The sequence below is a fragment of the Rissa tridactyla genome, chromosome 1 (genome assembly GCF_028500815.1).
Source record: "Rissa tridactyla isolate bRisTri1 chromosome 1, bRisTri1.patW.cur.20221130, whole genome shotgun sequence".
Lineage (NCBI taxonomy): Eukaryota > Metazoa > Chordata > Aves > Charadriiformes > Laridae > Rissa > Rissa tridactyla.
Genome location: NC_071466.1, coordinates 112,753,255 through 112,765,961, shown reverse-complemented (window position 1 = coordinate 112,765,961; position 12,707 = coordinate 112,753,255). Strand labels below are relative to the sequence as shown.

Sequence of the window (12,707 nt, the reverse complement as noted above, 5' to 3'; positions counted from 1 at the left end):
GTCCTGCATTACTGTCTCTGAGTGTATGCATATCACTAAGGACCTGCAATTAGATTGAAACTATGCACTTAGAAGGAAAACGTTGAGCCATCACAGCTCCATAATTATAAATTGCAGCCTTTGAAACCTGGTCTCCTCCAGAAACTGTGAAATGCAGCTTAAGCAGTACTATTGTGTTTTGTTAACCTTGTTTTGTCTCATATTTTGATGAGTCACCCAGGTCAATTCAGTTTATGACATTTGTAGTGAAAAGGAAACAAAAGCTTGAGTTGCTTTACCAAAGACAGTCAGCTCTGCCGGATCGCTGTCTCGCTCCCCCACCATGTTTGTCCCAACACAAGTGTACATGCCGGCATCACTTTTTCTTGTATTGGAGATCATCAACTTCCCACCACGTATCTGTTTCAAAACAAGGAATATATTTTTAACTTCATAAAAACGAAAGATATCAGAAAAAACCTACCTTCTCAGGCAGCAAGTTCCTCAACTAAAGCATTTAAAAGTTTTGTTTGTAAATACATGTATAGCTTCAAAATTATAATCCTATATACTTAAATATCTTTAAGCTGTTCAATAACATATTTTATCCTACTGACAGATTTGAACTGTATTTCAGTTTCTTTCTTTGGTTTTCATTAGATGCTTTACATGTCAAAGATTACATTTCTTGCTGCCTCCATGGCAATGCAGAGTGCTTGTATTTCTTGCATGATGATATGTAAAGCACTCTTGACATCTCTCTCAAGAAAAAAGGCAATTTTACTTAGCTTTATTTAGTTCATTTTATTTTACTGTGTCCAGTTTCCTTGTTCACTGATTAAGAGAGATTTTCTCTTTTCCTTGATGCAAACAGACTAAATTTAGCCCAAACTGAGAATTCACCTGAATCCCATAAGACAACATTTTCCTGGCTACAAAGGGTGCTTATAGAGTGAAAGAAAAGTGTAGTTGAAAGAAATAAAGTAAAAAATTTGTAGCTTGTGAAGTCACAGACAGTGTTAAAAGTTAGACAATGAGGTCCTTCAGAATAACGTAGGAATATAGCCAAAGAAACATGAGAGTCAGGGAATGTTAACCAGTTCCCCGCCACTCTTCCTTCCTCTACTGTAGAAACAGAGACAGCCTGGCCCACAAATAGCAACTACTTAGATTGTTTAGCTTGAAATTCTTCCTTAGGCATGCAAAGCAACAAACAAACTTCCTGATGGTAGTTCCATATTGAATAAGGTCAGCACTGAATAAGTTACTTACCATTACATACAACATAAAACTTCACGGAAGGAATATTAATAGCGAAAAGCTAAGCACTTAAAAATTAGGAATGAAATATGTCCCCGCACCCTTAATTTATTGCATTTTCTTGTACATACCATGGTATAAATTCTAATCACTTGATAAGGTAGGTGTTTCTGCTGGATCCTTTTTCATTCAGTACATGGAATGAACTCTCACAGAATTCATCCCAAGTTACTCATTTACTCAATACGTATTTCTATTTAGGAACAATCATTCGTTAGAGTATAACTTCAGCCTTCATTTAGAATATACATCCCAATTACTATACTAAATACAACATTACCGATATCATCCTAAACTGTGGGTTTTTTCCCCACGGGGCATTTGTGTACCTCATAGATATGACTGATTATATCTTTAAAACACCTCTCTGATATATGATCTGATAGTCTCATTTCACTGAACTGAGATCTAGAAAAGGTAAGGCCAAATCAAAGACATCCACTGAGTCCTCCATCTAACAGAGCACCTGACATGACCAAATCCAAGGCTCTAATGGACCTCCGTCACAGTGATTATACAAACCAAGCCTCAAGAAGTTCAAGTTGGAGACCCAAACCAGAAAGAATAAATAATCTTCCCCTTCTCATTTGGGAAAGCTCAGAGAGGCAAACTGTCAAGAATAATGATGAGTGTCAAGGGAAAAGATGATAAAGCTGTAAAGTTCTGCTGCACTCAGCTGTGGGGCTTCAATGCAGGCTTCAATGCAGGCCAATGTCTATAGACAACCACATGAGCTGTACTTACACTGATCCGCTCTTCCCTGTCATCAATACGGACTTTATCTTTCTTCCAGTAGATGGTAGGCTCAGGGTGCCCACGAGGTGGCTGGCACTCCAATATGGCGGGCTCTCCAGCTGCCACCACAACATCTGTAGGGTTCTGGCGGAAGTCATCCCGCAGCACTAATGCAATAAATGAGGGAAAGAAGAGAAAAATTACTAGAAGCGATGACATCGTAAATGGGAAGAAAAAATACGTGCAGATACAAATAATATTAAATGAACAAACAAAAAAGTCTCAACCATTATTAGGTGATGATTTCGCACCTTGTATTTGCTATAAAAGATCTCATAAAAGCAGTTGGTGAGGCATGACCTTTTGTCCAATGGAGGCAGATTTCACATACGTGGGGTTTTATTCCTTGTTTTTTCTCCAGATAAGAACACTGCTCTGCATTTAAATTAGAAAAACCTGCAGCACCCATTACTCTTTTTAACCTTGTCAGGGTCACTTCCATCCTTGCAAAAGTAGCATTGCAGGTCTGATGTTGAGTTCTTTTCACAAGAGAAAACAACATGCTGAATATCTGGCTTGCCTGGATCTCCAACTTCAGCATAAGCTAGGCAAAGAGCGGACACAACTACTACCGAATTGCAGAGTTACACCTTGATTAAGGGTATTGCTGTTACTACTGTTACTGTTATCACCAAATACATGCCGAAGTGATCACCAGTTCTGAAAGGTGTCAGAGAAATCAAGGTTATGGTAGTGTGCTTCCAGCGTATTTGTTTCTTCCTTTTATTTTTTTACTTTCAGTATTTCTGCAACTTTGACCAGTGCTGTCCCATGACATTGAAAGGAAAGAGCATTTAAATCTCCAAGCTGTTTGAGAACTAAATTAGGCAACACAGGCCAGCTTCTTATGTAAATCAAGCTTCTATAAAGAAGGATTAGGTCCAACTAGCTGGCTTCAGTGTGTTAAAATGATATCCACTTCATCGTTATTCTTCCATGTGTGTCCTAGTCTCTAGGTTAATTGACATTCTTATAAACATAAAACTGAAAATAGCTCTAGATGAGCTACTGAAATAGAATTTAGGGCATTTCCCCTCCTTGAATTTCAGCTACGTATGGCTTTCATTACAGCTTTAAAACAGTTCTCGCCCTTAATGGAACCAGGGCCCTCTGAGAAATTAGAAAACACTGTATCCTAGTGAAGGGGTAAGTCAGGAAGAGTTCAGCAGAAATTGCTCAGTCTCATTTCATAAGCAGAGATAATTTACTGCTTTCAATGTTAATAAAATGTGCCCCATTTTAACATTTGGAACTGAATATTTTTCTGTTCTGCAATAAGCCAGAAGAAAATATGATTAATACATACAAGAATTGGCCTCTGAATGGGCTGAGGTGAGTGGGCTGTATCTATGTGGCACTCAAAATGACATATGAGGTAACTTTTATTGTCCCCCATTTTGGGATACACAGGTAGATCCCAGAGGAAGGAGAGAATTAATTGGAAGTTAATTCCTTTTCTAACACAAAAAAGAGTGATTATTTAGGTCTTGCTGTTGAAGCATAAAATAAAAGTGACAGGACATAGCTGGCAAAGAATGAAGCTCTGTCAGGAACCTGTAGCCTTCTTAGGTGACACACCCAATCGATTTTTTCCAGCAGATAACAAAAGACTCTATCTCAAAATATTTCTGATTATTAAAAATTACTCATATACTTTTGACTCACAATAATCAAATCGACAGAAATGGAATTTACAGAGCTTCAAGATCAAATGGAAGAAATAACTTATGCAATGCACAACACAGAAACAGTACACTGAAGATCATGGGCTGCTGGCTATTTGGCACTACAACATTTTGCAAAGCCAAGAAAGCCAATACCACAGCAATTTCAGGGCAAGAACCAGAAAAAAAAGTTTTACAAAATCACCTTTTTAAGAGGCATCTTCATATGTGTCTGTGATCACTATGATACACAGGAAGAAAAAATACTTCTAAGCAATGCTATGCCCTCTTTCATATAACTGGCAAATGGAAAAATGTCAGCTTCTTCCTTTATTATTACACACAAAATAAATATTAATTTTTATTGGCTTGATTCTTTTTACAGTTACAGAACTTTGGTGTAAATACATTAGTGGAAAATCCCCAGAAAATCAGCAGATCTCACAACATAATGACTTTATACTCCTAACTCCTGGCAACAATATTAAGGAAAGTGTTTTCCTTTAACATTTCACTCTGCTATATGAAGCTGACAAATACAGTTTCTTGGGGTGATACACAGCAAATTACATTAACTTTCTCTGAATCATCCCAGCAACTGTGTAAGGTTCCAATCAGTCACAGAATATGAGGCTAAGAGGTGATTTGATTTTATCACATTCCTTTACCCAAGCCTTACTGCAAATCTGGCTTGAATGGAAGACAAAATTGATGCTACGGGGCTTACTTAATCTTGCTCTGTACCTCAACACATATGCAACACTTGAATAGATATATCTCACCATGTCCCTCTGAAGCATTCTATGTTTTGGAGGAAAACAAAAAATGGTCGTAGAAAAATGAAATAGGGAAAAAATAAAGCAGGGACAGAAAAACAAAGATAAGAGAAAAATGTGTGGAATATAAATTAAAGAGAGAAAACAACTGAGAGAGGAAGAGGGGGAACACGTCAAGTTTAGGGAGAGCGAAAACAAAAAGCCAGGTAAGGGAAAGAAAAGAGTAAGAATAAAAGCAGAGAGAAAACCAGGGTAAAGAGCAGAGGGCACGGGCTGCCATTCCTGTGATTTGGTGCTTTTAATGCAATATAACAACAACGATACAAAGCACAGACGTTGATCTCATCAGCACAGCCATCCCAGCACATCCAAATGTCACCCTGAGAGAAGGAGCAGGGAAGAAGGGCTCCTGCGGAGGGGACCTGAGCACGAGCTGGCGAGCTTGGCTGGCCCACTCCAGCACCACAGAAAGCCACAGAATAAAGGAGCATCAACTGGAAGTTGAGTTCACACTTATTACCACAGTAAATGGAAAAGTTGCAGCACAGCTTAGTGCATTCACCATATCTAATGGCACAATCATCTGTGAAAACAGAAAAATGGTTGAGAGCTGCAGAATATTCCTCAGCCAATTATCCACAATTGCTGGGTACTTCCAAATAACTAGCAGTGTGCCTGAGCGGATCACCATCTCCACACACTGGCAAGAGGCTTTTGTTCACTTGAGAAGCCAGCCCTCCTCAGGGCCCTCTTGGCAGGGCACAAACACCAGCATTTTAAAAATTCAACACGAGTGGTGAAACGGTGCCAGCAACGCAACTCATTCCATGTTCTTATTTCCCTTTACTCCGATTTTAACATAGGTTACACAGCTCCCTTTTTGCTTGCAGGGGTGTTACCCTACATTTGACGCGGGATGCCAAAGAGAAAGATGGCCGGCATCCCGTCCTGCCCGCCCACGCCGGGAGCACAGTGCAGCTGGTCTCCTTGGAGAGCAGGGCGATGCAGAGGGAGCTGGAGCCGCTCCCCTCTGCCAGCCTGACAGCAGCGCAAACATCCTCACGTTTCAAGAGGCAAAGCCTCGGAAGGGCAAAAGCTTCCTGGAAGCTGTCTGGAAAGGCACCAGGGGACCGGAGAGCTGGAAAGGACAGCTAAATCGTACACACAGCCCACAACGGTGCTGCGGACAAAAGTTAATTAAAGTTTGATCGGTCTCCTTGTAGCTCGGAACAAGCTGATGCTACTCAAACAAGATAGATGTCTTGCGAGCTGTCTCGTCGGTCTTGAAGGCAGGCGAAGTCCTGTAGGGCCGTTCACAGGTCCCCGCGAGCACAGTGAGGGCGGGCAGGCCCGACTCGCGGGGGCAGCGCTGGGACAAACGCTCGCGGCCGCGCACCTGCCAGAGCCGGGGAGAAAGAGGGAAGGAGAAGTCCCCGCTACCAAGGCAACTGCTCCCCAGCACCTGCCAGCTTAGGCCCAAATCGCGGCCTCGGTCAAACCGACGCTCATAAACTCAGGGAATTACACGGAAACCAAATTAATTTCCTCAACTGAGGCTCCGGCAATTTCTTTAAAGGAAGCGGAGATAAAGCCATGACGTTTATGGGGTAGGAGGGAAGGTGGCGGGGTCAAAATTATTCTAGGTTAGATATCCATGCCTTAATCCTGCTTTCCACTACAACAGCTTTCAAGCCCTTAGAAAGAAAACATTTTTATAGGATTTACATTTACATGATGATTACAAATAACCATCTGTCTGCTTCCACTTTTTCAATCTGGTCCATGTCCCACGAGCCCCCAGCCTGTGGTCAGAGCAGCTAAGCTGGAAGGAAGAAGTGGATGCCCGTCAGGAGGCTTTGGGATAATTGCATTCTTCTCCCACCAGCGCTCGGCTCACCACCTCCTCCCCCCGGCGCGCATGGCGAACATCTGAGATTACCAGGGATGGGAGGGAGGGGAAGACTATCTTTTTTGCCTTTTTCAATGAATGATAATGCCTTAAAACACAGCTACATCTGTCGTGCTGACTAGAGGGTATAAAGAGATATCGAGTAAATATTAATGTGCTTCTGTAACTTGAGTCCCGGTAGTTTATTTTCCCCCTCCTATTCTGTTTTGTGCTTATCTCAGGATAATATTATTCTCATATAAAGACTTTACACAGCCACATCGGTAGCAGGTTGGTCACCTGCCACATGCAGGTAGGTCTCCCCTGACCCAAGGCACTGTCCCACGGGCAATTTCCTAAATCCTCATCTCTCCACCACTGCTTTGGCACTTCTCTCCTCTGATACACACTGATATGCACAATCAACATGAATTATTACGTCGAATACTGCCCAGATGTCATGCGATAGACAGATTAAAGGATTATTATACTTTAGGTAGCGTATGGTGCAGGGGGGTATTTTAGAACTTGGCTAATGTGTATGATCTACTGAAATGGTCCCTGAGCAAGCCAGCACTACCTGCTGAAACAAGGTGACAGAAAAAAAACAAGGGGTCACAGACAACCTTCCTCGTGCAGAATAATAATACACTTCATTTGAGGATGCTGCTGCCCTACCTCTTTGTTTCAGCAACTGCCTCTGTCACATTTTGTATGGAAAATTAAAAAAAAATATATAAAAAAATAAAATAACACCCTAGGCAACAGTCCTAGCAAGACTCCCAGGGAGTTCCTGAGCTCCCTCTCTATGTGCATCGCCTGGGAAAAGCTACCATCTTTTTGCAAAAAAAGTTGATAAGGAATTATGCATTCTTTTCCTCCTGTTCATTTTCCTGTCCTTTGCCTATTTCCTGATACAGACGTTTCCTAGAACACATGAATGCTAGCTAATTTACCATGACTCAAAATGTTCAGGCTTTACTTTAAAATGAGGCCCCAGGACCATGAGATTCATTTTCAGAGGTGTTAGGGTATTTTCAAAGAGTCCATAGCTTCAACCATGCTTGATTAGTAGGGTCCCTAGAAATCAAAGTGAGGAAAAGAGGAGTAGGGAGATACCTGCATCAGGAAACAAGAAGGAGAATCTTCTTCCTCGCAGATTCAGCAGATTCACCCCTTTTGCACACTCAGAATTTCACGTGCCTCTGAACTTGATAACCTACTCAGTACTTACAGTTAAAGGTAGCTTGCTCTTTATTCTCAGGCCTCAGCAAAGACCAAAATGTGGAAAAAACACTCTATTCTGACACATCCTCTCAAACTTCTAACGGCTCACACATACAGATATAGACATTTATAGAATTTGGACTTTGTGATGAGCATTAATTTCTAAATGTGAAGGTGGAGACCCTTGCTTCTAAACACAGAATCTACTAAACCAGGTGAACAGAGAACTACAGTGTTAGAAATAAGGCACATGAACCAACACTGACAAGTAGACAAAATCCAAATGGAGTCAGTGCAAGATAGTTGTATTTTTTTTCTCTCTAAATTTCAGTATGAGGTGTACCCCAACTACTCGATTGTGCAGATGTCAGGAAAGAATACAGGCTTTTTCCGTTCTTATTCACAGCAGCCTTTCAGTACTTAAAGGGGGCCTACAGGAAAAATGGAGAGGAACTCTATCAGGGAGTATAGCAACAGGACGAGGGGTAACAGTTTTAAACTGAAAGAGGGGAGATTTACATTAGATATTAGGAAGAAATTTGTTACTTTGAGGGTGGTGAGACACTGGAACTGGCTGCCCAGAGAAGCTGTGGATACCCCATCCCTGGAGGTGTTCAAGGCCAGGCTGGATGGGGCTTTGAGCAGCCTGGTCTAGTGGGAGGTGTCCCTGCCCAGGGCAGGGGGGTGAAACTAGATGGTCTTGAAGGTCCCTTCCAACCCAAACCATTCTATGATTCTATGCACACACTGCAAGACTCAGACTTTGAAATCTTTCTTCACCCGTTAAACCAACTAAGGGCACTGCTGACCTATTTTCCCTTTTACACAATTACGCAGGCATACAAGTCACAGTTACCACAGACATTAGCTTTGATTTGCTTCTGATTTTTTAAAGGCTGCTATTTGTGCTGAATTAAGCATATGCAATAGAGCCTGAATACACTTACTGAAAAATTGTATAATGTCCTTGCCTTTCTTGTGATTCATTGTGATCGCTTAAATGTAATCTGACATCTCCATAGTTTTTTCTGGAAGATTTTATTTGATTACTAGACAGTATGAAGAGTGGATTATTTTCTAATTTGGAACATAACATATTTATTTTTAAGCTTTCTGATTGAAAACAAAGTTCTATCACCTGTCTCCATTGCAATGAAGCCGCAGTAACCTCTCTTTTTCAAACTCCCGCCTCCTTCCACCAACAAATTCTGAATGCTGCAGTTAACAGTCAGCAATCTCATTACCCATCTGCTATAAATCTTCAAAAGCATCACTGTGTTTTGACATTCAAGGAAGGCATAGGGAAGCAATAAGCATAACCAAGTATTCTTTATGAATGCAAATATCCTGAAGACCACATTTAAGTAATTTCAGAAATCTAAAGCTATAGAATGTAATATGTTGAAAAATTTTCTCTAGGATACAGAGCAGATTTCTTTTTTCTTATTCTTAAAGCATAATCACTCTTGATGAATGCACTGCACAGATTGCGAATGCTAACAAGAGACATGTTACCAAGAGTTTTATTTCATTGAAACTAAAAACCCTGTTACTTGCTTAAAAGTTCAAAGACTTTCTAGAAGAACTGGTACCACAATTGCAGACAAAGAGCTTTGAAAAGTGTGCATGGTCTATTGTAATTCTTAAGACTTAACAAGGATCAGACATTTAGCAGTTTACTAGATCGGTCATTTAGTGATCCTTTAAACTCAGATCTGACATTAGCTTTTACATGCTCTTCATATTTAATGGACTAAGTATTCAGAAAAACATGGGCAAGTAATTTATTTTTTCCCAAATAATGTGAATATCAGATGTGGAACAAGCACAACTTCGAAAAACACCACATCACCAATAAAGTAGTGTACTTTCACTGTCACTTGTATGCCAGCATGTGTACTTGGCAGCAAGAGTATGGTACTAGTTTCACCAAAAGCACTAGAGGACTCTTCAAATGACATCAACTATGCTTCTCTCCCAGCAATGCAGTAGGAAGGATTGTGCTTGGTAAAAGAGGCAATCCTCCAGAATGCCTTGTAGGCTACTGTCAGAAAAAGGATAGAGTGGACTGGAAAGACATTTGCTCTCCTGCAGTATAGCCACTCTCAGGTTCTAAGTAGCAAAATTTAAAAAAAAAACAAAAAACCACAAACCAAAAAACCATACCTCAAACTTAAAGGAGTTAGAAATATATAACCAATTTTCAAAAGCAACAGCATCCAAAAAAACCTCAAATGTTACTGTCAGAGATATACAAATGAAATTCAGGTGGGAGCTTTTCATGTGCTCGTAAGACCACAGAGAAACTGCACTGTACACACTGAGTACAGCACAGAGATTCCCTAGAAAGTACAGATTTAATTAGTAAGTTCAGAAATCACAGTATAATAGCATGCATTTTTACTGTTGTGAGTACAAAAGTAGCGCTGCTAGGTACCTGCAGCACTGTGCTCAACCTAATGAATGCTACCTAGATTTTGACACACCATCGAGCAATGGTATTTTTTCTGTTTCCAGGCTGAAGCAGGTTCTCCTGCAACCACTTTAGCTGTGTCAGTCCCCTGGGCTTCCAGCTCAAGCCCAGCCAAAACACCTAAAATGTACGTGTGCCCTCAGTAAAACAAAGGAATAAGAAAAGATGAGAATCATGAAAACAAATACAAATGAATGAATATTTCTTGTATGAGAAATATAGAATGTTATATGCTTCATTTAACCAATATAATACAGACTGCAATCTCCGAGCTCCACTGAAGTGTGAATAGCCTCTAATAAACTTCTTGTGTACACATGCACAACACATACACAACAGCTGGGATGCTTTTCCATCTTGGCAGGGGGTCACTGCCACATTACTGCTATACTTTAGCCACATTAGGCAAAGCATCAAACAAAATAGGCTGCTGCCCAACATAGGAATTCTCTTCCTTCCATGCCCCCCGACCTCTGTGCCTAACCCTGGCCTCTATCAAGCTTTATCTGCTAATTATAACCTAAAACACATCTATTCATTTTTTTGTGAGCAGGATTTTTTTTTTTGTCAGTGCTTTTGTGTTGCTCCCTTTAGAAGTCAGGATTGAAACCGATATCTGAGCAGACATAGCAATACACATAATCCTTCATAAGCTTTCATAACTCCATTGCAAGGGGACTGTGCAGCCACACTTCATCTGATATGAAGCATGAGATGCATCCACAGCTGGTATGCAGAACCAGTGGGAGCCGTCTGCTGCTTCTTGAATAGCTCACTCCCCATCCTGCAAACTGTCCTCATGTCAATAGGCCATTTTGGGGCGCTTGCCAGGTCCCGTTTTAAAAAGGCCTGCCGTATAGGCCTGGCTGGCTTCATGTCCTCTGTCCCATAAATGGGCACGTCATTGCACACAGGCTCCGCAGTGGCATTTCCTGATGGACCTGACCCCAGTGTGCCTTTTTTAAGCGTTAACAATTGAAGGGCTCAATTGTTTTCACTTTTTTTAGAATTTGCCCCAGCAAATCGAGACTGGAAACTGGAAATGCATAGAACATTTGCATTTGCACGGCTGTCACTGAGACATGCCCAATCAGAGAAGATGTGGATGCCTGGGACATGCCCAATCAGAGAAGCTGTGGAAAGCTGGTCCAGGGAAGGTGTCCCTGGCCACGGCAGGGGGGTTGGAACTAGATGGTCTTTAAGGTCCCTTCCAACTCTAAGCATTCTATGATTCTATGATTTGAAGCTAGTGGAAAATAAGAGCCGTGTGAAGGAAGAACTGTGTATACCGGGAGTGGGACAGCAGAAGGCTACAAGTCACCAGTATGTGCTCACCGCTCCAGCCATATTTGGCACCCCTTCTCCAAGAATTTACAGCAAAACCCCACCCCCCAAAAATCCTCTACCACTTATGATTGCATATTTTTTAAATTCAATATTATTTTAATACTCTACAATAAATTAAAGAAGCATGGATGCATGGTCCAGACATCATTCATTAAAACTCCAAATCCACCTTCCCAGAGGACAGTAGTAATATTTTTTTCCTCCAGTGTTCAAGTATTGGTTTTTTTTGAAGTTTCATCATAACTCTTCCTTCATAAAAAGATCCTTTCAAATTTAACAACTGACCAAAAATGTTAGATGACATTTTTTCTGGATTATCTCGAGCAATGCAAAGTAATTTATTTGTCACTTATCATCATATCATTCTGTGAAATGAATTTAAGTTTCCAGAGGTCTAAAAGAAATGAAGGAGCAATGTGATATGTAGACCCTGTATTAAATGCAGAGTCATTTGAGAGAGAGTCATTTGAGTTCTGTCAACATGCTAACAGCTAGGAAATGATCCACAAACAACTAGATAAAACAGTAGTTTCGTACTGTCTAAATATGGAACAGAAGCCACAGATTTGTGATTTTATGCAAAACAAAGAAAAGAATAGCGTAATTTGCAGGAAATCTTTTGCAGTTTTGATCTACTCAAATAGTATAAGGAATTGCCTCTATACAATATGAAATATAACTTTCCCAGTTATTTTCAAAAGAGAAAAAGTGTATAAGAGTTCACATTGCCCTCATTATTATTCACTACATTGTGCAAGAGGAAAGAAAAAAAATTAAAGAAGCAAGAGCAAAGACCAACCGTAATAGCCCGAAGCAACAATTTTGAAAGGGGAGCTTCAGCACCCAGAGGGAGACCAAAACCTGGGTGTCCAGCCCCACCCTCCAGCCACATTATGCTGTGCCTGACACTCAAAATGACCTTCAGCTGAGTGGTTACACCAATTCCCAGACATGCTGCTGAAAATGTAATAGCATAATATTTTCAATTGCGGTAAAGGTGAAACAATCCTTTTTTTCTAACGAATGCCACTTTCCCAAAATGCTATTTCATGTACAACAAATTTTGCATAGTAGAAAAACAAACAGTACAACAAAACCAGAAGAACAAAATAAGTCCTCCACCTGCCACACATCCTTCTCAACCCTTGGTGCTGAATATTCCTTCGGCAGTTCAGTACAAGAGAAAATCAGGGGAACTACGCCTCTGCTGAAGGCTTTAAAATAAGAAAACTGGCAAA

At 40.7% G+C, this 12,707-nt stretch overlaps 1 protein-coding gene across 5 annotated transcripts in view; it reads right to left on the bottom strand.

Annotated features, from left to right (window-relative positions):
• ROBO2 (roundabout guidance receptor 2) overlaps positions 1–12,707 on the bottom strand; it is a 471,637-nt gene that overhangs the window by 148,930 nt on the left and 310,000 nt on the right. For all 5 annotated transcript variants that reach the window (XM_054205925.1, XM_054205944.1, XM_054205935.1 and 2 more), the window contains 2 exons: positions 2,044–2,201; positions 279–399 (listed from right to left, as the gene is read on the bottom strand). In XM_054205925.1, coding sequence (XP_054061900.1) covers positions 279–399; positions 2,044–2,201 — 279 coding nt within the window. The remainder of the gene's footprint in view (positions 1–278; positions 400–2,043; positions 2,202–12,707) is intronic.